General features: G+C 47.2%; 1 protein-coding gene across 1 annotated transcript; it reads right to left on the bottom strand.

Annotated features, from left to right (window-relative positions):
- Positions 1–1,786: 1,786 nt before the first annotated feature.
- ARHGEF5 (Rho guanine nucleotide exchange factor 5) lies at positions 1,787–25,280 on the bottom strand. Its single transcript, XM_023639889.2, has 15 exons — positions 25,125–25,280; positions 15,149–18,665; positions 14,549–14,606; positions 14,059–14,123; positions 13,591–13,844; positions 10,971–11,131; positions 10,303–10,455; positions 9,867–9,996; positions 9,519–9,593; positions 9,005–9,094; positions 7,679–7,836; positions 6,909–7,070; positions 5,368–5,438; positions 3,237–3,341; positions 1,787–2,515 (listed from the first exon to the last, which is right to left on the bottom strand). Exons 2-15 carry the CDS (start codon positions 18,570–18,572, stop codon positions 2,358–2,360), a joined length of 5,064 nt encoding a protein of 1,687 aa, XP_023495657.2. The 5' UTR covers positions 18,573–18,665; positions 25,125–25,280; the 3' UTR covers positions 1,787–2,357.

The following is a 25,280-nucleotide window of genomic DNA, read 5'->3' as shown; positions in this document are numbered from 1 at the left end:
GGTAGGCGTGCCACATATAAAGTGGAGGAAGATGGGCTGGATGTTAGCTCAGGGCCAGTCTTCCTCAGCAAAAAGAGGAGGACTGGCAGTAGTTAGCTCAGGGCTAATCTTCCTCAGAAAAAAAAAAAGGACATTGTTGATGTCTCCTGAAGACACTACCATTGTGCAGAGTTTTGCTTAAAAATCAATAAAATGAGGTATATTCATATATGCCTCAAAACGCAGTTCTGCCCAAAAAGCATGGGTTAATGGTTGTTTTCACCATCGAGCATAAGAAATTGCTGTTTCTAAGACAATGATGCTAATTAGGATTAAAGAATAAGTAGAGTTAAATTCTGGAAATCTGACGGGGGAAGGGACAAGAAAGAGAACTGTCCCCAATTTTCAGAAACCCAATGTATGGAAAATTTAGAAATTCAATTGAGAAGAGATTACTCACATCTAAGTTTTGTTTGTTTGTTTTTAAAACCAAGGACAGGTAAATCCCAATTGTCTTTTAATTTCCCAGATTAGGTGAGAATAACCCAATTAAACGAATACATATTTAGTCTTACGGAAGTCAGCTTCAAAGGGCTCATAGCAACTTCAAGGAAAGAAGCAGTCATTCAACCAAAAAAATTATTTGCATGTGTACCATTCAGAAGTTGATATTTTATCTCTCTGGGAAAATAAGGGAGAATTTGCCTAGAAAACATAAGGTTGAATATGGCTCTGTTTGAGCCATATGGCCAGTATTCAAATGCTGGTTTGAACAAACAATTTGGATTATAATTATGGTTATTGCTATTAAGAAGGGCCAGTAGTTAGTTTACACGTAACACTTACATATTAGTATATCATATATTAATAATAAAAAGCTAGCTTTATGAAAATAGTGAAAAACTTCAATTGAACTTCTCTAAAACAATCCCTATTTTAGATTTTTTAGTAGGGTCAACCTGTTTAGGATAAATTAATATTAGCTCCATCTTAATTACTATAGTGATAACTTTTCTAAAAATTAAGCAAGCTACCTTACATTTTAGGACGGATTGAAAACAAAATGTGTGATCAAAAGTGATACTATCATGTCCTATCGCTGTTAATTGGCCACAGGACAAGTTTATAGTATTATTCTTACCTTTGTACAAAGCTGCAATGCAATTCTACTTTTGAGTTCTCCTACAGATAAAACAGAGTAGTAGAATGTCCAGGCTGGGATGATAAGGATCGAGCTTAAAAGTGCTATTGCCATATGAGGGCTCTATATAAGAACAAAATGTAAGGCGTGATGCTCTTCAACTGAGCAGGACAATCTGACAGGAGGGAGAGAATCATCCATTATAGAGTTGGATAGGACTTTGGAGTTTACTTGTCCAATCCTGCATTTTACATCTAAGGAAACTGAGATATGGACAGGCTGAATCATGGCAGTGCAACTGCAGTTCAAGTCTCTTGACTTGGATTCTAGAACTCTTTCCGTTCCACCATTCTGCCTTTCACCAAGAGGATGAAACAGCTGGGAAGATAGCTTCGCAATAATTCGTCAAAATATAAAGTCATGAAAGTTTGAGCAGGATTCCCAAATCCATCCAAACTAGCCTTCCTTCAATTCTTTCTAGTTCCTTATACAACCTCTGAGGCCAAAAGAAGCAGAAAAACTGCCCAAACTCTTGGGAGTGATAAAGCAGGAGTCAGCAGCGGCCATAAACTAGGCACCGTGTTGGTCTTTCATGACACCTGAATCCAAATCCTCAAGTGATTCCATGTTCTGACCTGGTTCAGCACTGAGTCTGAAAAGAAAACACTCAGAGAAGTGCCAGGTTTATTAGAGTGAGAGAGTATTACCCTCACATCGCCACCAATAGACATAAATTCCAGAGATGCATGCACTGACCTCACACCAATAATTACGGAAAATCTCTAGGGTTGGAAGATACCTTAGAGGTCACAAGGTTTACCCTCCCATCTGATGTGCTAATCCTCCTTCAACATCTCCCTCCAGTGGACTGAGGTCAGATTCTGTTTAACACGTGGCCATGATGGAAACTGGTTAGCTCTGAATCTGCACTCTGAAGCAGAGAGTGTTTAAGGACTATATGGTAGTACAAGTAAAGTTCCTTGGCTGAGACCCCGTTGGTCCCTTTCCTATGAGAAAAGGTTCCCATAGTCCAGTGCAAAGTCCCTCAAAATTTCCCCACCAAGCACAAAGCACAAAAAAGGAGGCCTGGGACCAGCATGGGCAGCCGGATTTTGTCCGTGGGTTTTCAGAAGGTCTAGTTCTTGGTGCACAGAAGGCCTCTGTCACGGGGTTCTGGGGCCAGCCCTCTCCAGGAACACGTTGTCCTTAAGCTCAGGGGGTTCTTCCCAGAGAACAGCTAGGTCTGCTGTTCCACTAGCTGTAGTTTGGCAGTCTTGACTCGCTGGGCTTCCTTTAGGTTCTGTGCACGGATCTCCGGGTTGGAAATGAACTCCACTTGTTGCAGAGGGAACCAGCCTTGCTCCCCATCTGAGAGTCTCACGCCTTCCAGCCAGCCTATGGGCACAAGGTGGGTGGGAAGAAGAATTACCTGGGAAAGACTTGCAATAATTCCTGCTGGACTTCCTTCCTGGAAACTTTTCTAATCTTAAGGCTCAGTGGACTGGAGAGCCCACAGTATGGGAAGTCCAGCCTCCCAGTGTACTAACCTTGGCTGCTCTGGTTCTGGTAAAGTCTATAGCTGCCTGTTCCTGGGCCTTCTCCACTCTCATGGGTTGAATTGTGCTCCCCCCCCAAATATATGTTGAAGTCCTAACCCAAAATAACTCAGAATGTGGCCTTATTAAGGAAAAGGGTGGTTGCAGATGTAATTAGTAAAGTTAAGACGAGGTCATCCTTGAGTAAAGTACGCCATTAATCTAATATAACTGGCCTGCTTATAAAAAGAGGGAAATTTGGACACACACATTCACACCGGAGGACGGCCACATGAAGATGGAGGTAGAGATTGAGGATAGAGATTGCCACAAGCCCAGGACCACCTGGGACTACGAAGCTGGAAGAGGCAAGGAAGGAGAAGAGGCTTCAGGGGAGAACAGCCCTGCTGACACCTTGATTTTGGACTTCTGGCCTCCAGAACTGGGAGAGGATAAATTTCTATTGTTGTAAGCCACCCAATTTGTGGTACGTTGCTAAGCAGCCCTAGGAAACTAACACATCCACCTGCAGCGTCCCACCTCCAACGCCCAGCCTCCTGCTGCTGGAGTCTCCCTCTTACCGTCGCTGCTTTGCTGAGTCACCATCACCACGTCGGCCTTCTCTAGCGCCAGCTCGTCATTCTCTCGGGGTTTGTAGGCTCGAAGGCACTGTACTTGTGGGGAGTCTTTGGAAGAGAAGAGTGTGAGGAGAGGTTAGGAAAGGGAAATGACTGGAACATGGAGAAGGAATTGCAGGGCGAGGCTGGGAAGACTTGGGCTAGAGAAAGTTTGGGCTGCTGAAAGTTACAGACAAAAGACACAACTGGAAAAGTCTTTAGCTTCTACCAGGGAACAAAATGGTTGATAAGGAAATAGAAAGATCAGAATTGAAATGAATCAAAAATGCTACTTCTCCAGGGAAGATGAATTGTGAAATATGCTGCAACCACCTTCAGTGACTCATTATTAAAAATACTTGAGATTCAGCTACAGACCCATCTTCCCTCTGAAACCTTTCCTGACTCTTTGGACCTCAATGGATTCTGAATTCCTTTAAAAGTGATTGTTTGTGTCACATCACTATCTTCTTATCTTAACTAATTGTTTCAAGTATGTATTCTGTCTCTCCAACTGGATTGTAAAATCTGAGTCTGTGACGCATTCTTCGTTTTCTTCACGGTACCAGATGTGGGGCTAGAAGAGACTTAACCAGCGGGGTTCCAGGTATGATCTCAGAAAGGCATTCAATTCCCTTTAGCTTCAGTTTCCTCATCTATAAATGACTGGGTTGATCAAGATGATTCTTGAGGGAATTCTGGATTTTCCATATTTCTAGATTTTTGTGAACCAGGGGAAATCCAGTTTTGAAGCTCAAGATAACAAGTCTCAGAGTGTTCCTGACTCATAAGCATTCCATCTTTCAGGGGTTTATCTTTCTACTTTACCACACTGCCCTAGTTCTCTCAGAAAACAAAGAGAACACTCTAGTATCATCTGCACGTCTTTTTCTCCAGCTCATCCACATGTGCCACTCACAAGATCACAGAGAAGGAGAAGAATTATCTTGCCTTCCTTACCTGCCGGGGAACTGAAGGCCAGCAGAGGGATTGCACAGTGAACAAATTACAGAACAGAACTGTTTACAGTCTGGTTCTCCTACTTCCTTTCCCAGGGTTCCTTGTATTTTTTTGTTTTTTTGAGTCACTACAGGCCCAGTGTTCCTTTGAGTTCAGTTCCTCTCTGGACATGAATTAAGGAATCCTTGCTGGATGACAACTGCGGGGCTTATCTGAGACTCAGAAGTCCAGTCTTGGCATGAATGCAGACGCATTCTTAATGCATGTGTGCCCGTGGGTACCTGGAAGCCTGAGGTAAGGGGTAGTGGTCTCAGGTCAAGTTATACAGGAGGGGGTGTGGTCCAGACAAATCTACTATGTTATTAATCCTCCTGCAACTCCCACTCCAGCCCTACTTTCTCCTCGGATTTCTCTAAGACATTTTTGTTTTTGTTAGTGCCATCAGGTTGATTCCAACTCCTAGTGAGCCCAGGGACAGCAGAACGGAACCCTGCCCAGTCTTTTCGCTCCATCCTCTCACCTTCCAGCACTATATCAGACAATGCTCTGCTACTTTTCATACGGTTTTCATGGCCAATTTTTTCAGAAGTAGGTGGCCAGGTCCTTCCTAGTCTGTCTTAGTCTGGATGCTCCACTGAAACCTGTCCACCATGGGTGAACCTGCTGGTATTTCAAATACCAGCGGCATAGCTTTCAGCATCACAGCAACATGCAGCCCCCATGGTATGACAACCGACAGATGGGTGGTGTGGTTCCCTGACTGGGAAACAGACCTGGGCCCTAGCCGTGAGAGCGCTAAATCTTAAACACTAGACTACCAAGGACTGAGACCTTTAAGCAGATAAAATCTCAGCAAAATAATAGCAGGATAGACTTAAGGAGACATGTATTTAAAAAGAGCAAACTATTGCCCAAGGAAGGGAGTGTATGGGAAGGAGGCATTGCCAAGGTGATGAGCAGTTTAAGCAGATGCATCTCAGGTGTTTAAGCTCCAGACGCCAGTCTTCTATCCTGAAATTCTGGATGAAAGCAATACAAGAAAGCCTCCCAGTTACCACCCAGCCTCCTAAACCCCTGCAGCCAAAGGAAACTTCTGACCCTGCCATTATTCTGTCCCTCTTAGACCCTCACTCACCATAACACTCCAGAAGGTCCAACTCCTCTCTTGGCATGGTCAAGGCTGAGATCCATCGAAGCTTTTCACTTCTGAGGAAACAAAGCAGGGTCATTGCTTCAGCTGCAGCTCTGGGGGTGTAGGATAAGGGCCAATGATGGCAGAGGGAAATGACTGTGGGAGGGACTTGCCTAGTTCGAAAAGTTGTGTAGTTCCATAGTGTCTAGGACAAAAGTCATAGGACTCTGCTTGGTTGGAAATATGACACGATCTTGAACTATATGTTAATGTGTCTTGTCACCTTTTGTTTTTCCTTTCTCTTTCCAAGCTTATCCTCCTAATGGCTTCTTGTATCTTTCAAGTGGGGGCAGAAAGTCAACTGTCAATTATACACATGTAGATTTTCCATTTTGGGACTTGTACCGAGCAAAATGTTCACCTCAGTTTAGATTCCCTCTCTCAATTTGCATAATTCTTGACACTCCTCTGCCACCTCCCTTCAATCAAATATCTCAGAGATGAAAATTATTCTGCAATCATAATTAGATGAGGGAGACATATCTACTATTTTTTTGGTCATGTAATATAATCTAAGCCTAATTTTGTAATTATCTGGAGGTTTTTGCAGTATCTTAGCCTCTGCTTCCATACATGCTGGAGTAATTGAGAGCTGACACTATTACTGTTCCTGGAAGATGTTGCCCAAAGCACTAAGCAAAGAGCAGGAGTCTGCATCTGATTACCTGACTTAGGTGACGTTTTGCACACAAACCCCGGCACCAGGCCCTCTGTTCCGTAAGTGAGAACAGGCATTATTGATCCCACCCTGAAGGGTGGGACAAAACTGAACAGTGTCTACAACATGAGGATCTTCAGACCATCAGATATTATACTGAACTTTTAAAAGACGTTTCTTATCTCTTTCATAACAGCAATAAGAGCTATGGTCTTATAGCTGTTTATTATTGTAGGCAACGTGTACCAGATTTTATAGGTATTATTTTTAATACTCTCTCAAATGTATGTATGTGTGAATGTATTTTTAAAAAAATTATTATTAAAAAGATGAGCAAATCCAAGTTCTCAACACTATGGATTTCTGCTCAACAGAGGACTGGGTTGGAAGGTGCGAGAAAGGAAAGCTAAAGGCAACCCAGTGCCTGTCTTAGGCATGTATATGCCCACCAGTCTTGGACGCTGAGGGATTTCTGGCTTGTACACGTGGGCATTTGCTCGTGATGTCAGTAATCCAATTCTTTAGTTACTCCATACCAGTCCATCTCCTTACTGGTGTCTCACAGACTTTGCCCTTCTTGACTAAAGTGTATAAAATAGATGCTAAACTTTGGTACTGACTTTACACCCTCCCCCATCTCTAGTCTCCTGCGGAGTTGTCTATCAGCTCTAGTTTGGGTTTGGGTTTCTCTGTGGATGCTCACCAGTCCAGAATGGGTGAAATAGTGCAGTGGCTGTTTTCTGGACCCATTTTCTGCCTTGGTCCCACCTCCTTCCCAAGCTGCCCTCCCTCCTCCCCTCAACTGCTCTGCCCAGCCCCATCTCACTGAGTCTCGGTGCGGAGGAGGAACTCGGCCTGTGTGCCCTGTGTATTTTGCCGCAGGAAGAGTCGGAAGAGGTTTTTGTGAGGTCCATGTAGCTTCATTTCACACTTTTCCCCGCGGACAGAGGAGAAGGGAGCATGGTCAAATACCAGGAATCGGCTACCCCTGCAAAATACAAGGCTTTTCAATCTGATTCTGTAGTTGTCACGCTTTAGCCACCCTCATATCTGTGGATTCAAAATCCCTGTTGTAACATTTGCAGCCTGCAAATTCTCATAAAAACCATAAGATGGTGCTAACTTGCTCCCAAGATGGTAGCTCCAGAGTCCCCAGGGATTTGTAGTGCAATGGACACTTTGCCACTTTAAAGAGTTGAAGAGAAAGAACTAATATAAAATTTCTAAGGTCCTTAGGACCAAAGAGTTAAGATCTGGAATTGGCTAAGTACCTCTAGGCCAGTAGGCAGAGCCTAGCCCAAAGAAACCCCAAATCGACTGATTTGAGAATCTGATAAACTAATTTGCTCCATTTTGCTCTGTCTCTCTAACATGATATGGGTCCTACTATGTGACCTCATGACATAATTTGGTGGGATCCCCTTTTTCGCTTTGGATCTTTTGTTCTCTTCTCTAGGCCATGGCCTCCACTCGATGGACTGAGCCACTGAGAAGGGTTCCTCTAAGAACATGACCCTTCTCTATCCCTTTCAGTTCTTCCCTCTTGCCTCATCCCATTTCCCTCTTGTGCTCTGGCCTCCCATTCCAGTCACTGACTCTCGGGGCCGAGACAGCAACAGACAGTCGTTGAAGAGATGCAGGTGGACTGGACGCGTGTTCAGTTTCCTCCGTAGCCCCTGGGAGGCACTGAACTCAAGGGCCGTCAGTTCTCCACTCTTCACCAACCAGCGTGACTGTGAAATAAGCGGGAATATCTACAGGGTGGGGGAAGACAGAGAAGGCAGTGTCACAGACAGGACAGCATGAGGCCTCCTCTCAGTCCTGCCCTCCTCCCCGTGCCTCCTATTTGTAAGGTCCACCATTAACAACCCATTCTTCCACATCTTCCCTCTTGCTCATAACCCATCCACTTAGACTCAGTTTCTCTCTGAACCCTCTAACTACTACTGTCTACTCCTGGGCAGCTCTCATGTCCATAGCTCAGGCAATGAAAAGTACCTATGGTCCCAACCAGGACAGTGACCATATGAGAAAGCTCAGCCCTAGCAGCCCAAACTGAAAAAGAGATGGAAGAGCCCAATTAGGGCATGAGGAGGAACAAGGCAGGGAACAGCATGATGTATGTCTTAGAAGTTAAAAGATTTGAGCAGTTCTGACATCTGTTCTTTCTTTGATTATAACCAGAGACATGAGAGGAGCAGTTGGAATCACATGTGGGAGTGAGAGTAAGGAGAACTAGGTAGGGTCTGCTTAGAGCTGGAATTTGGGTAAAGATAAGGGTACTGGACTATGTTTAACATGTGCATAACGGATTTTCCCTCTCTTCCAGGGAGCTAACGATGGTGTCTATTCTGAGATGGAATTTGAGTGTGGAATGTCTATTGTAGATTTGTATTTGGATAGGAGATTTTGGCCCTATATTTGGATTCAGTTTTATATTTCTTTGGTTAGACTAGATAGAGCCTTGATAAAATACTGAATCGTTCTAGCCACAAAAATATATCTTTATAGAGGCTTATATTGATAGGCTCTTCCTCATCTGCCCAGTTCCCAAATGCATACACTCTCTCTCAAGTAAACACTGTCCTTTATTTCTTATGTAACCTTCCAGATTTTCTTTATGTATACACAAGCAAATACATATACCGATATGTGTCCTTCTACTTTTTCACCAAAGGTAATATATTATAACACACACAGTTCTCTATCTTCCCTTTTCATTTAACAATATATGATGGAGACTGAAGTAGGTATTCAGGTATCGCAGAAATAGGATGGAATAAAAGGCATGCAGAAATGCGGTCAGAGACTAGGATTGTTTGAGCAAGATGGTTCTGTGTTTGAGGGTGACCTGTGGGATATGCTAAAGAGCTTCATGGGCAGCAGCGGGATGGGGGTTGGGGGTCCAAGGGACTAACTCACTTTGCACTCAAACTCAATCTTCTGGCTCAGGTAGATCAGCTCCTCTGTCCGTCGCATCCTCTGGACGTTGTTATTGCAGTCTCGGATCAGCTGAGTGTTGAGCAGGGTAGGGAAAGAGGAAGAGCACTGTGTTAGAATCTTTGACTTTTGGGTCCCCTGCAAGAAGTCTGGAAATGGGTTGTAATAGGCTAGAATTGCATGAAGCCAGCATTAAGTTGACGTCTAGGATTCTGGTATACTTGGTATGACCTGATAGAACATTTTCGGGCTAAGTGAACTTAAGATTTAATCAGAGGATTGTGGTAGGGAGAGTGTAGTCCCCTGGTGTGGAGTGCCCTCAGTGTGGGAGAAGAGGCTGTGGGGTGTGCATGTTTGGAGGTCTGGTGGATGCAGTGAGGTGACTGAGCAAGGCCATTAGCAGAGTCCTGCACTTTCTGGAGTCATGGGCCTGGGCAGGGAAGAGTTCTCTGTGAAGGCAAATCAAAGCATCAGAGTCAGGGTGGTGGCTGCTTACCTCCTCCAGGGCGTGGTGTGCCTTCGTGGCCTCTGCCTCCTCTGAAGAGCCGGGCTGTGTTCTCTTCAGAATGTTCTATAGAACAAACAGTAGCCAGGAGCCAGATGGAAAGATGGGATGGGAAAACAGGAAGAGGTGATTGGGGGTGGGCTAACGGAGAAGTCAAGGAACAAAATTTTAGAAGCAAATTCACCCTGAGAAAGAAGAATGTGGGAAGTGGGGAGACTGCTCACATCACCCACGAGGTGTGGAAGAGTGGCAAGAAGAATGGACACTCCTTTACTGTGGGGCTTCCTGACATCATCCCTTTGAGTTAAGGGGAGACGACCCAGGGAGGATGTGCCGTACCTGAAGCAGCAGTTTAAGACGGGTGATGCGCTGGAAGGGCAGAATCAGAAAGGACTTGAGGGAAAGGCGTTGGCAGATGGGGTCACTCTCCAGCTTCTCCAGGACCTCTCGGAAACTGCTGTTGGCATTCCTGCATGGGCAGCGAGCCTCAGGTAAGGAGGGATGTGGGGAGTACTGGAGGACACAGCGAAGGCAGGGGGAGTGGAGACTCAGTGGAATGTCTGTGGGTCAGGAAAGAATGGTGGGATCCAATGTACAGGGGGCCCAGATGTGATGGCTGAGGGCATCTGATCTGGAAGGAAAGGTGGGACTTGAGATCACAGAGCAGGCACAAGAACATGTGCTCTCGTGACAGCACCCTGGGTTAGGGATCGGGGATTTTGGTGGAAGGGCATTGCAGGGCCCACATGCGGACTGAATGGGGATCGGGTCTTACAGCAGTCTTTGGAAGGTGCGTTCCTGGTAGGTCTGGTTGGTGACATAAGGCAGGTAGACCCTGCGGAAGTTGGGGGCATGGTTCAGGACTACATCACACACTTGGAAGGTGAAGATGTTGTTCTCGAAGTTCTCTTCCAGGTCTGAAAGGAACCTGTACAGGATTCAAACAAGTCTCATGAAACTTGTGGGCCTCAAGTGACCAGATGGCTGACCCCTGCTATACCTTGAGCTTGTGACTTCTTCTCTTTATTAGTAAATAACTTCTATTGACTGTCCTTAGTTCTGTGACCCTTGCTGTGCACTAGGCTGTCCCCAGTTTACCACTGATCTAACTCTCTGGTCCTAATATTCCATTTCTTGGTCTTCTTTTGATCCTGTTCAGGGTTTCTGATCTTTAGATGCTTCCCACATCTCATCTCCAATGCAGTGTGGTCCACAGTACATCCAAAACCTCAACCCAGGAAGCATTTCTCATTCACCTGCTTATCTATTAGTGGATCTATCTACCCACACACCCTCTCCTTTTCTTTGCTTTCCCTATCCGTGTGGCCACTGGGAATCATGGAGGGAGCAATGAGAGAGATTCTGAGAGAGAAAAAAAACAACCAAAGGTTTATAGGATGAGATAGTGAGACTGAGTGGTGTTTGGGAGAAGAGGAATCTCACATGGTGCTGACATCATGCACATCCTGTAAACGAGAGAAGAGCCATTGGTGATCCTGGTTGGAAAGAATGGCCTTGAGCTGGGTTGAACGTTGGAAATGATCCACTGCTATATGTAGACTGCGCAGGTATGAGGCTTCTGACACAATCAGCTCAAATTTGGCCTAGGAGGTTGGGGAGGAGGAAGATTAATTAAAAACATTTATTGAGTCCCTGGTGTATGCTAGCCCCTGTGTATTGTTTCAGGGGTAGACCGATGAACAAGACAGATTGTTTTATATCTCACAGTCACACCAGAACCTAACCTAATATTGGAGGGAAAGGAAAACAGCATTTGAGGCCAAGGGAAGAACATGTGCAAGCCCTCAAAGGTGTAAGAGAAAAAGACACTTTCGAGAAAGAAAGAAATTGAGTGATTTTGGAACCAAGCATACTAAAGTAGTGGCAGGAGAGGAAGCTGGAGAGGCAAATAGAGATGAGGTCTGAAGGATTCTGCAAACAAGGTAAAATAGTTTGAATGTACAACAATGGGGAAAACAAAAAGAGACTTCATGTAGGGGAATAACTTGATTACATTTCTTTTTTATAAACATATTTCTGAGCACAGTCTGAAAAAAGATTGGAAGGGGCAAGACAGCCATGTTAGGAAACTTCGTAATGATTCCTGATGAGAATAGCCAAGGGGATGTAGAGAGGTAGGACAATTTCGTGATTATTGAGGAGGGAGATTTGGAAGCACTTGGTTATTTGCTAGAAATGGGGGCTGAAAGAGCAGGAATAGTAACTGCTAATGCCTCAGTTTTTGAGTTCAGTAACTAGGTGAATGATGGAGTCAAAGTCAGAGAACTTTGAAAGAGGAAGAGATTGAAGGAATAAAGGTGATTTGAGGTTTGAGGAGAAATGAAAAGAAGCAGGATTTTTGGGAATGAGATGATGCAGTTGTGATTTCACGGAGATAGTCCAGCATTTGAGAACTTGTTTGGAGCTTCCTGCAGGGTGCACAATGACTCACAGCCCTGTCCTTCTCTAGCTAGGCTGGTCATGCTTCTCATCCAAGCACGCAGCTTCAAGATCGATGCATGGATAGAAAAAAAAGAAGACACCCATGCCTTGGTGATGACTTAGATAATGGATGACACAGCCAGATGACCCTCGCACACAACAACACTAACAGGGACACTGAAGGTTCATTTGTATCCTGGCTCTAACTTTTGCTGACTGTATGACTTTGGGGGCCTCATTTAACCTCTGAACCTCAGTTTTCTTATCTTCTTGTGTAGATAGAACGACCCTCACCTCACAAAGATGTTGTGACAATCAAAAGCAACAGAGTCAGTGAAAGCACTTTGTAGATGCCAGAAGTGCTATTCATGAAAGAAAAATGTGTGCATAAGAGGTTGAGGTGCAGAGGTCTCTCTTCTCAGAAAAGTGAGACCAGAGCTGGCCCGGGAGCCCTGGCAGACTTCCTAGTGTGCTAGAATTGGTGAAAGAGAGCTAGGGTTCATGTCATCTCCCCATTGTTTGGTCCATAAATATGGGGCAGATGAGTGATTTTCTAAATATCCTCCACGTGCTTTGAAAGTTGAGATCGGAACAGAGCCCCCAAACCTGAACTCCAAAATAGCTAAAAATTTATGCCTGTCTCTGTTTGACTTGGTAAAAGCATTGTTTATCCATAAATCTTTCTGGCCAAAACTTTACTCCCTCTCATCTCTGAAAGAGAGAGTACGGCACTACTATGTACCACACTCTGCACCAGACGCTATGCTAAAAGCTAGATATGTTATTTCATTTAAACAGCACAGCAGTCCTCAAAGGTAGGCATTATTACCCTCAATTTTTAGATGAGGAAGCTGAGATTTAGTGAAGTTATATAACTAGCCTAAGGTTACATAGCTAGTAAATGGTGAAGCCAGGATTCAAACCCAGGTCAGCATGACTTGACATTAAAATAGTACACAGTTTTTGAGTGATTACTATGTACTAGGAACTTACTTTTTTTTTTTTTTTGATCTCCAAGTAACTTTTTGTAACCCAGTTTTACAAATGAAGAAACAGAGACTTAGAAAGATCAAGTAATTTGGCCAAAGTTAAATAGCTAGTAAATATTAAAGTGGGCTTCACGTCCGGGTCATTTGCTCCAGAACCTAAATACTTAAACATTATTCCTTAATCCCTTTCCATGGTGCCATATTGTCTTCCTGGAAAGAAAGGTTCTAAGCCCTGCATGTGCCTTGTTTGAAGAGGGAAACTTCAGTGTAGCCTGAAGCCCTGGTTGACGAGGGAAATTTCAGTCTAGCCTGAAGCAGCAGTGCTGGGATTAATTCCACACTCTTTCCAACAAATTCAGAGGTATGGTCACTTAGTATGAGCCCAAACCAATAAGAGGCAGGAGTAAATGGCCCATGGCATGAGGAGGTGGACAGGAGGGATGGTGGTGACATTCAGAAAGCAATTCAAATCCATCGGAGTGGAGATGACCGATAGTCGTGGTGTGCATGAGTGTGTGGTGGGTAGAGCCTGCTCTTGGCGGTGGTGGTGAGTAGGAGGCAAGGACGCAAACAGATGAGGCTGCTTTCCCTCCTGTATCCCCATCCCCTGCCCACTCTGCCCTGCTGAGTACCTCTTGCAGTTTTTGGTCTTCGTGGGTCATGGAGAGCAGCACGGTGCTATTGCGCACCACGGGGATTTCCTGCCAGAGGGAGCCACTGGAGGCCATGGAGAAGCGCTGCAGGTACGACTCTGAGGAGGCCAGGGGCTTTCGGCGATGCTGGAGGGAGGCGTGCCCATGTGCCTCTGCCAGGCTGTCTGGCCGCTGCTGGCTCTGAATCTCCTTGTTTAGAACCACATCGCTGTACTCTTGGTAAAGCAGCTGAGCTACAGGGGTGAAGAAACATGGGAGAGGGAGAGAGTTAGGGAGACAGGGGAGTTGAGCCACAGAAAGAGACAGAAGCCACCAAACTGCTCTGGCTCTCCTGGCAATTCTCTCTCCCTTTAGATATCACCAGCCCACAGCTGAGAGCCATGAGCCCCTCTCCAGTCTTGGGCAGAATACCCACAAGGGTCTCTGTTTCTGTCTCCAGGTACTCACAGGAGTTGATGAGCTTCGAGCGGCGTCTTGAGAAGCCTCCCATCAGCTCCTTTGGCTTTTTTTCCCTGTGGAATAGAGAAGGGCTCTGGGGTGCTTGCTGGGCATTAGATATGGAGAAGCCCCAGGTGACAGCGGAGGAGGTAGTCTATAATCTCTGGGACATGGCCTGGGATATCAGGGCCAAATCCCCTGAAGAGGCAAGTTGTAGCCTGATGCACTTTTGGATAGTTTGGAGTTTTTTTGGATGTCATGTTGAGCTTTTACAGGGGGTTTAGTAAATAGCCAAAGGGCCTAGGAGGACGGGAGACGCGGACTCAGCTGACAGAACAACGTTGATAAAAGATCTCTCTACTGTGGAATCCTGGTGTCTGTCTCTTCCCCTCCCTACCCCCAGAAGAGACAGTCCCAGAACCCTTGTCAACTGATGGAAATTTCAGAATCCTAAGAAAAGAGAGTACAAGTGTGTCCACTAGGAGAGAGGGTAACTCACCGAAAAACAATGGTGTCTGAGAGGCCAGGGGATCTTTCCATGGCTGGACCTCTTATATCTGAAAATGGAAATGGGTGAAGTAACTGAGATTTTAGAGGGACATTCAGAGACAGCGGAATAAGGTAAGATCTAGAGAGGGAGATGCAGGCATCCGGGGGGGATGAAAGGGCTCCATTGGGAATCTGGGAGGAAGGGAAGCACCAAAGGAGAAAGCATCTGAGGACGCTAGTACCAGATACGTCCCATCCCTCATGTCAGAACGTGAATCGGACAAGTAGAGATGTCTCCTCTACTACTAGGAGGACATCAAGCAGGTGTTGGTAACTGGAAAGAAGTGGAGGTCCAGAACAACCCGGGGAAAAAGAGATGCACAATTAAAGAACACCATGGTTGGGTGATAGAAGATAGAAGGGAAGGAGAAGGAAGAGCATCAGCAAGCTCAGAGAGGCTCTTGGAGCTCCCTCTATGTTGGGGTTGGGTATGTGGGTGAATGAAACCAGCAGAGGGAACGGCAGGAGCCCTGGGGACAGAAGATGGATGTGATGGTAAGAGATGAAGAAAGCTTGGTCTGAAGTGAGTGTCACTGTTGTCCTTGCTCACCTGAAGAGCCCTCGGGCAAGATGGAAGGTCTGCGTAGGCCTTGCCGGTTCCAGCCCTTGTGCTTATTTGAGCCCTCATCAGGGATGGCAGTCTGTCCACTGCTGCCTTCCTGTGGTCTCCCTGGGTCCCGCCTGTGGGGCCAGCTGGATGCCTTCTCCAGATGGGGATGGCTGGGTTTTTCTGGCTGCCTTGCTTGGCCTAGATCCGACCTCCTCAGGCCATTGGCTCCTTCCTGCTGGGATGTTCTTCTCAAAGATCCTCTGGCCAGGGTCTCAGAGCCTTCTGAGGGCCCTGGTTCAGAGGTGGGTCCCTGGGGCTCCAGAGTCCAGGGGGTGCTTGGGGGAGAGGGAGTTATAAGGGCAGTCATATTGCTGAAAGCCATGCCAGGGGACACTTCACTCTTACTCCTACTGGTGGAGGCCAAAGAGTCTGTTGACCTGCCTGTGGCTGGGGGCCAGGAAGTGCGTCCGGCAGAATGAGGAGTGGAGATGGTCCACTCTTGACAAAGAGGTCGTGGCTTGGCTTGAACTCCTGAATTCATGAGTCCTCCCTGGGTGCTCCTGCTCCTCCCTTTAGACTTTGGGGGTAATGGGGGTGGTTCAGTGGGAGGATCCATGATAGGGACAGGGGGTAGAGGCCTGTAGACCCTTGTGGTACTCGAAGAAGAAATGGGAGAATGGTGGGGCTGCAACAAGTCAGGAGTTGGGGGTAATGGCTTGTTGTATCTCAGCCTGGGGGGGAAAGAGGTCTGAGCATGGGGGGGAGTGTCCGGAGTAGAGGGCAGAGGTCGGTACTGCCTTGCCACAAGGGAGTTAGGAACTTGGGGAAGTGGCCCTTTGTGGGGGTCATGTGGCCCTAAACCTAGGGCTAATGGAGGAGGATGGCTACACTGCTTCAGTGTGGGGACCACTGCACGGCCATCCCTCTCCACCATGGAGGGGTGGACGTGCCTCTTCTCTGGGGGAGGAGGGGGCGGAAGTTCATGGATCCTCATATCTATGGAGACAAGGGGTGGGGAAGAGGCACAGGCAAGAGACTCTGGGGCGAAGGCTGAATTATGTGGGGAGCCCCATCGCTGGTTGCTGTGGGGACTGCTGGGCCTTTCTGGATTTGAGGTGAATTCTTGAGAGTCCTGCCCTGGAGTGGATAATGACCTAGAAGATTCTGGAAGGATACTGCAGTCCCTACTGCTTCGCCTGTCCCTTCTTGGGATCACAGAGCCATAGATGGCAGGTTTGGGGGGCCTCTCGGGCAACTCTGAATGGGAGAAGGAACATGATAGTCCCACAAGGTCTGGAATCAGCTCTGTCCTATGAGAGCCTGGGAAGGAGTTGCTCCTTACGTGTTGGAGAGCCCCTGTGCAGTTGGCTAGGGGGCTGTGAGGGCTGGCCCAGTCAGAGCTGGCACATGGGTCCAGGGTGGCCTCTGCAGAGGGGAAGCCAGGGAGGGAAACCAGGGGAGTCTCAGAAGCCACACAGGGAGATGGGTTGTTGGTTGAGAGAGAGGCTCTGGAGGTTTCTGGAGAACATTCAGCAAGGGATGGCTCCCTCCTGGGAAAGGCAACTGGCGGGCTAGCAGATGATGAGGCAGTGGTGCTGGGGGAGACTTCAGCAGGACTGGAAGGAGCTGAATCTGGTGTCCTTGGAGGAGTCACAAATGTCCTGGCAGAGACCACTTCAGTCCTCTGGCTGGATGCTGTCCCCTTCCCCAGCTTGGATCCTTCTTGCTGGCCGTCCACAGTTGCTTCTTGGTCAGGTGACTCCCCAGCAGGAAAGGAACTAGGTACAGAAACGGGCTGGTGGGACCATCCTATTGGCTCCAGTGTAGGAGTCAGAGCTACAGGGGACACTTCCTCAGCCCCAGGCTCTGTGTGGGTCCCGGGAATCCTGCTCATGGGATAACAGGCGTCTGGAAACAAGTCACAGGGAGAAGAGACCTCAGGGGCTACCAGAGTCAGTGTGGAAGAATCATCATGCTCTTCCTCCTCTTCTGGACTCCTTTCTTCTCCCGCTCCTCCCAGTGCATCCCAATCCCAATTCCATAGTTCCTCCTCACTTGACCCCACCTCCTCCTCCTGGCCCTCAACTGGCATCAATTTCCCCCATAGACACTGCTCTTGTTGCTTTCCAGTTACTTTCACTGATTTCCCCGCTAAACTTTGATTTTCCTCATACTGAACATCCACCCTACTCTCTTCTGGCCTGCTCAACTCCCTCTGCCTCTGTGCCCCCTGTTCTAGATCTGCCTGGCCCTGAGTTCTCGTCTCCCACTCGCCGTGATTCAGACTTCCCAATTCCCCATTAAGGCCCTCTCTTTCTTCTTGTTCGGCAAGCATCACATCATCTTGTATCTGCTCCTGTTTTTGCCTCTGTTCTTCATCTGTATCACTAACCTGCTCTCCCATCTGTTCCTGCTTCCCTAAATGCCCATCAGTATGAACATCCTCCCCCAGACTTCCTTCCCCCTGAACTCCCACTTCTTCTTGTCCCTGCTCCTCCTGCCCCTCGGCCTTCTGGGGACACATGACCCCTTCTCTCCCCTGACTTTCTTCCACCCCTTTAAATTGTAGCTCTTCCCCCTCTGTAGGCTGTAGTCCTCCCCCCTCCGCAGATTGTAGCTCTCCTCCCTCCGTAGACTGTAGTCCTCCCCTCTCCGCAGATTGTAGCTCTCCCCCCTCCGTAGACTGTAGTCCTCCCCTCTCCGCAGATTGTAGCTCTCCCCCCTCCGTAGACTGTAGTCCTCCCCTCTCCGCAGATTGTAGCTCTCCCCTCTCCGTAGACTGTAGTCCTCCCCCCTCCGCAGATGGTAGCTCTCCCCTCTCCGTAGACTGTAGTCCTCCCCCCTCCGCAGATGGTAGCTCTCCCCCCTCCGTAGACTGCAGCTCTTCCCCCTGCCTGATGGTTCCACTTTCAGAGTCCTGCAGCTGGTTGGTCTCTGCAGGGTGCTCTTCACAGGAAGGCCAAAATCTGGTCTGAGCAGAGGTGTCTAGAGAAGTGTCCTCCTTCTCTTCTGCTTGTTCAGTTCCCAACATCAAAGAAGTGAGCTCTGATCTAAATTCCACCTCCATTCTGCTGCCCAGTTCACTGGATTTGGGGACCATGTCTAGATGGTCCCCCTCGATGGGGCAAGCCCAGAGCTCTAAGGGAGCTAGTGTCCCTGCCTGTCTGTCTGCCAGGTTCTGGGGCACTGTCTCCTGGCACTCTAGAGTGTCACAGGCCTCAGCCATAAGGTTGTCCTGGTTGGTCTCCACATCTGCAGAGGCTTCCTTGGGGAAAGAAGTCATACTCTCAGTTGCATAATCATTCACATCCCTTAAATCTCTCGGCTGGGTCTCCAAGAGTCTGCGTCCCTCTGCCCGCTTAGAGGATAAGTCCTGGCCTTCTTGAGCTTCGGGTCCCAAGGCAAGGATATGGCTGCTTCTCATGAGAGCTTCAGGGATAAGACTGAATTCCTCTATGTCAGGGATGGAAGTCAAGGCTCTATGTTGGGGCTCCTCATTCTCAATCAGGGCTGAATCCTAAAGGGGAATAAAAGATAAAGTTCCTATCACTTATTCTGTTTTACCTATCAGAGGAATAGACCATAAAGAATAAGGGTGGGATATTTTTTTGGTTCCATTTAGAGACATTCTTTGAGATGAAAGGTACTCAACAAAATAAGCAATAGCCTCTCTAAAACTTATCATTTATTTATTCATTTAATAAATATTTTCCAAGTAACCCCTTTAAGTGTGGCGCATTCAGTAGTGGATCAGATGGACAAAGATGGTGTTTTCATGGAGCCTGCACTCTTGTGGGGGAGACAGATAATAAATAATTAAATTAGAGCACAAGACCATGGTCAAAGTAACAAGTGTTCCCAGTGGTCATGACTCCCCAGATGGTATTATGTCATATGGTCTCTCCCTGTATACTCTCTGGACACCAAGAGTGACTCAGTCTCATAACTCCCAGACACTGTGAGTGACACACCCTAGACCTAACAGCCCAGAGAAGCAGTGTCTGGAGGGGGATCTTCTTCCTAAGCTGTTGACAGGGGATTAAAATAGGCCTGACCATTATAGCCAATGCCTGAGGTACTAAGCATTGTGTGATCTCCTTTATACAGGTCTGTATTTTACTACATATTATTTTCCATAGTGTCCAGCAGAGCCTTGTAATTAGTCAACAATTCTGCATTCAACTATAGAGGCAGCTGTTGTAAGGTGGAATGATAACTAGACTTATTAGAACTGTAGTAGATACAAGGGTTACCCACTTTGACTAGGTCCATAAAAGTGTGTTACCCTCGTTATATTACTCCCCCCTTCTCCCCAACAACTTTGTGAACTTTTCTCATTACTTCTCAAAATGTTGACCTTCCCTTCTCTCTTCTCCCTTCCAGCAGATACCTCATCTTCTAATTTGCAAAGAATTTAGAAACCGATGGAGAGGAAGTGCTTCAGTTTCTTGCAATTCACAGTGAGCTGCATTTCGCCCCTTCCGTCTTTCCTTCTCTGACCGTTCAAGAGGTGTCCTCTCCAAGCGCTATTTTCTTTAGCCTGCCTTCTCAGGGACCTTATGCTATGGATCAACTCTCTCACTCCTTCACCTTCTCTGTTAGAACCACCCCACGAGAACTGAATCTTGTTCATGTCTTTCTCATCTTCCTAACTCGTGTAAGGAGCTGTTCACACCCGCTGTCTTCATATCCTCACATCTTACCTACCTCCAAGCAAGCTTCAGTAGCACCACTCTGCCCACCTCCCTACCATCTTCAAGTTGCTAACTCCAAAGGAGACACTAGGATGCTTATTTTGGGGGTTCTTCTCGGTATTTGACACTACTGACATTAGAAAAACTCTCTTTCTTGTTACTTGTGAGACTCTCTTTTCCTGGTTTAACCCCTTCAGTTCCCCAATCCTTTAACTAGGTTACTGTACTCCTCTTTGTACATTTATCAACCATAGTTCACTTGACTTCTTCCTTGTAGCATTTATACAATTATAATTATACAATTATGTGTGTATTTTGATTTATCATCTATCTCAAACAACAGGTGGTAAGCTTCACGAGATCCAGAAGTACATCTGTCTTGCTCAGTTGTCTATACCTGGCACAATACCTGGCCCATACTAAGTGCTCAATAAATCTTTTTCAATTACAAAATAATTTTCTCTTTTCCTTCCTGGCCCACATTCCCCACAGCTAATCAGTCACCAAGTCCTACTGACCTCACCTCCTAAATAGTCCTCAAGTCAGTCCATTTCTCTCCATCTCCACTGCTAGGCCCTGGTGCATGCTGCTGTCCTCCCACCCAGGCCACTGCACCTGGGGCACAGCGTTGCCACTGGCCTCCACACAGCTCCTCTTGCCCTATTTTCAAGGCATTGTCTACCTAGCACCTGAGTGATCCTTAAAGACCCACTTCTAGTTTAAATTCTTCGGTAGCCTCTGACTGCCATTGGGATCAAACACAAATATCCAGTTGGGTTAAAGGCCCTCCACAACCTGGCCTCTGCCTTCCTCTCCAGCAGCCTCATCACGTGGCAGGACCTCCTGCACCCCATTGGCCTTCCGTCCTTTAGCTCACCTCCCTCTCTCTCATCTGTAGCCCTCACACATGCTGCTCCTCGGCCTGGAATCCTCTTCTCCCACCCCAGAGAACACTTGGCTTCTTCTCTCACACTCATTGCACTTGTAATTACGTGTCTATTGTCTGGGCTAGACCAGGAGCTTCATGAGGGCACAAACACCGCCATCTTAACTGCTCAGTCTCCTCTGCCAGAGGCTCAAATGGCCCTCAACAAGGATTTATTGTGTGAATGTAGGAAGGAAGAACAGAGAGTTAAAAGAATGTCGTTCAATTTTCAGTTCTGCCTGTTTTATATCTTGCTAATTTTAAGACAATTGTAGAAATCATTTATTTGGACATCCATTTTCCTATCTTTTAAAAATTTTTTTTAATTTTTCCTTTTTCTCCCCAAAGCCTCCCGGGACATAGTTGTATATTTTTTAGTTGTGGGTCCTTCTAGTTGTGGCAAGTGGGACGCCGCCTCAAGGTGGCCTGATGAGCGGTGCCTTGTCAGTGCCCAGAATCCAAACCTGCGAAACCCTAGGCCACCGAAGCAGAGCGTGCAAACTTAACCACTCAGCCACGGGGCCGGCCCCCATTTTCTTGTCTTTAAAAAGGGGATAAAATATCTCCTTTGCAAGGAGTTCTAATGAAGATTAAATAAGATAACATTAAAAAGTGCATTGTTAACTTTAAGGATCATAGAAATGTTAGGGACTGTAATTGCTGTTGAGGAGAGAGACAGAGAGTAAATGTAAGAGAGAAACAGGACTTATGAGCTGGAAGGACCTTTAGAGATACACAGAAAACTTTGCTTAATTTACAGATGAGGAAACTAAGGTCACTTGCTCAAATTTCCTAAGCAAATGGTACAGGAGAACTCAAACCAAGGTCTCCTGACTGAAGTCTACTATGAGTAACCAGAAGCCCAGCTGTAAAAAGTTGGCAGGTCACTAGCCTGCAGAAGTTCCCAGGGGCCTCTGGAACCCACAGCGGCACCTGGACCCGTACCTTTCTTGTCTGGTCCAGGCTTAAAGTGGAAGCCCCCTGCCCAAAATGCCTATTGTCCTGCTGAGATACTGTACACGCATACATGCTTTCACAGGCATACATCCACAGGCACACACACACACACACACATGCAATAAGCCACCCTTGCAGTTTCTATGTAATGGAACCTGACATAACCAAACACGCAGGTCCCTAGCCACCCTGCAGATGTAGTATGCGACAAGTTCCACCTATATGGGGCAAAGAGCCATGTCTAACATAAGTGTCCCTGTGGGGAATAACTTTTGCGGCCTTTTCCAGTTAATTGACACAGTGCGTGATTTGCTCCCTATCTCTAGCCCTAAGTACAAAATACTGTAATCACTATGGATGAATCTGTGACATCACCCTATTCTCTCAACCACACATTAAACAATATACTTGCTCTCTGTAAACACTTTCTGAAACTTGGCTCCTACCTGCCTAAGAAGACCATGGGACTAAACCTGTAGTCTCTTCTCACCCCTCCATCTGTACTGTCCTGGCCCTGTACCCACATACACTGCCACGTCCTCAAAACAAGCAGCCTCTCAGTATATAAGCGTGTTTCTGCTCTATTTAGGCTATATCTGTATACACCATGTGCTATATTTACATCTTGAGTTCCATTCTAGTGACACAATGCATATCTGTCTCCTGCAACCCCATTGACATTATTTCTAGCACTATCTTTATCCATCTGGAAATACTGGTGGTCACCGGCTCAGCCACTATTTCCCTATACTTGATCCCATCCTAGTAATCCTAATAAGATCAGGCAATACAAACCCAGAAGGTGACAAAGCTAAAGGAAATCTGTAAAACACGGTTTTACTCACATAAAGACATCAGGAGAGAGGTTTTTTGCACTGTCCATTATCATAGAGTTGCTGCTCATCTCCTCTCCACTGGGGGTGAATAATCACTGAGCACAGCCAAGGACCAAGCATGGCATCAAGGTGATCTGGTCTTCCTCCAGACAAAAGACATTTTGCATCTGCTGACCCCATCCACAGGCGACTTCCTTGGAGACAAAGCTCCAAGTCACTCAATTGACAGTGTGTAACAGAGCTCAATATCTCTGTTGGAGACCCCCAACACCTTAGCTCTTGTCTATTTCTAGGCACCAGACATAAAACTGTATTCAAAGACATCCCCTCCCCCTCATCACACTACTTATTCTTTGAACTGATGTCAAGTGCCATGTGTATTTTTGAGGACGATGTGTCCTGGATTTTCCAGCAGTGTGTTTTGAATACTCTGACTTGCACCACAAATCGCTGGAATATTCTTGAGACTATAATACTTCTGCATTTACGCTATATCGTCCATACTGCTGCTCACCTTAGGAAAACATCGCCCAAATCAAAAGATATGTTCTAATTTTAATTTAGAAAATAACACCATCACATAGCTGTATGTCTTTATTCACTGTTTGACATTATTGGCCCCAATGCTACAATGATATCTAAACAAAAGTAGCTGTCTGGACTACTAATTGCTAACACCTGTGTTCTACCCACTTTGGGAAAGTCTTGCCATCCCAGTGAAAACTGTAATATACATCTCTTATCTATTCCCAAATGTCCAAAAGTATCGCCTCATCCACTGTCTTGTATACCCGTTGGTCTTACACAGAACATCATCAGTGTTAATGCTGACATACACCTCACAAGCCCACCTGTGGCCATCCACACAGATAATGTAAGTATGAGTGACCTGTTTATGTCCTTCACACAGACCATGAGGGTGACCTTGTTCCAGTCCACCTTGCAGATACTGTAAATGACCAGCTCCTGTTCGCTCAACAGCTACAGTGAGTGACTCAGCGCCTGTCCACACCGAGTTGTTACCTGTTTGGGTCTACACCACTGACATTTGAGTAACACTCCTCCTGTTCAACCTATGACCCTGTGAGTGACCTCGTTCTTGTCCACACCATGCAGTGACTGACCACGCCAGACACCACGAATGGTATGTTCCTGTCTATTGCATAGCCGCCATGCTTAATGTGGCCACAGACAACCTCAGATAGACCACATTGTGGGCAGCCACACACTCCAGGGACCCCTAAGATAAGAAGACTCTTGCCTCTATTTAGAAGCACCGTATTCTTTTCATAAGAGGGATTCCTCTGCGTACGTCCTGATGCCTCTCTTTTCCACACTAGCAGAACGACATACATTCCTCTTACAGGGCAGCCTCACTCAGAATTGACACCCCCCATCCTTCCCTCTCCCCAATGCCCCAACAGCCCCCTCAATATACATAGCTTCAGTTTCAGGCCCACTAATTGGTTAACAAATGATCCCACATTGCTAGGGCCTAGGCTACTCCAGGTGTACATAGAACAGGAAATCTGAGAAAGAGGCCATATCCAGGGCTGTTTAGTGAGGAGCTAGGATTTCTGGAGTAGGCCAAGGATGCAAGAACTCAGAATGCAGTGGGGGGGCAAAACAGGGAGGAAGCTAGAAAGGAAAGTCACCCTCTCCCTTATGTGTTTGACACACCCTTCCCCCTCAATGTGACAAGAGTCCTGACCAGAGTTCACTCCTAGGTAGACAGGAGAGCCAAGCTGTCTTGGGAACCCAGGATCCAGGAAGGGGAGAAGGGATTGAGATCTGAAAACCAAGTGGCATCAGGATCAGCTCTCCTAGGGCAGTCTTGCTGGAAGGCAATTATAAACGATGCTCAGAACTAGAGCTTGAAATGGGTTCTGGCACCCCCACCCCAACCCCAAACTGTAAACAGCTCCCTTTCGGCCTCCCGGCCTCCCGGAGTTCCGGAATGCAATGTTGTGATTAACATGAAGCTTTGGAAGTACTCCCTGCACATGGGGAAATTGGGTGGGGGGCGGGGCAGGAGTCATTTTACAGGTGAAAGCATCCCGCGACCCGGGGGGAGGTGTGTACTTAGACATACAGTCTGCGAACCCATAGGAAGATAAAGGCAGGCAGGCCCAGGCCTGGTTAAGAAGAAGGAGACAATGAAACATCTCTAGGTAGGGAGTGCGTTCACAGGGAATCTCAGTTACCCCTTATTCTAGGGGTTAGCTTTCCCCAGGGCCGAAACTTTGGAGAACGAGCCCTGATTATTGGCCCGGGATCTGGGGGCAGGGTGCCCATTTCCAAGGCGGGCAGCAGGCCGGAAGCAAATTTTCCAGGCAAGAGCATTTCCTCCAGCTTCCCTCCTCTTCCTGACCAGGGTACTCGGTCACACACGCGAACCCCGCCTCTCTGCCCAGCCCCCCATTTCCGGAGCCTGCGCCCGGCTCCCGGCTGGGGCTGGTCCCGGGGCAAGGCCTCGATTCCTCGTCTGCCCGGCCCTCCCTTCCCTCCGCCGGGGCCCCACGGCCGCCCGGAGCCAGGAGCTGCGAAGGGACGAGGGCACCCACCTGGTCAGTGTCACATGCTGTCTCGGCCCAAGAGTCCCCTCCGGGTCGCAGGCGCCGGCCGGCAGTCCCCCGCGCAGGCCCGGCCGCCGAGCCGCCCCACCCGCGCCGCCCTGCCCGCCCGGCCGGGAGGGAGGGATCTGGGCCTCCTCGGAAGTT

Source organism: Equus caballus, chromosome 4 (assembly GCF_041296265.1).
Source record: "Equus caballus isolate H_3958 breed thoroughbred chromosome 4, TB-T2T, whole genome shotgun sequence".
Lineage (NCBI taxonomy): Eukaryota > Metazoa > Chordata > Mammalia > Perissodactyla > Equidae > Equus > Equus caballus.
Note: the sequence above shows the minus strand (reverse complement) of the source record. Positions and strands in the feature narration are given on the sequence as shown.

Excerpts from the sequence above, each read along its gene's own strand:
- ARHGEF5 (XM_023639889.2), bottom strand. The coding sequence starts at position 18,572 with ATGAGAAGCAGCCATATCCTTGCCTTGGGACCCGAAGCTCAAGAAGGC. Across the intron at positions 11,132-13,590 it reads AAGACCAAAAACTGCAAGAG|GCCAAATTTGAGCTGATTGT; the intron begins GTACTCAGCAGG and ends CCAACCTCCTAG. Across the intron at positions 7,837-9,004 it reads AGATTGAGTTTGAGTGCAAA|ATATTCCCGCTTATTTCACA; the intron begins GTGAGTTAGTCC and ends CCCACCCTGTAG.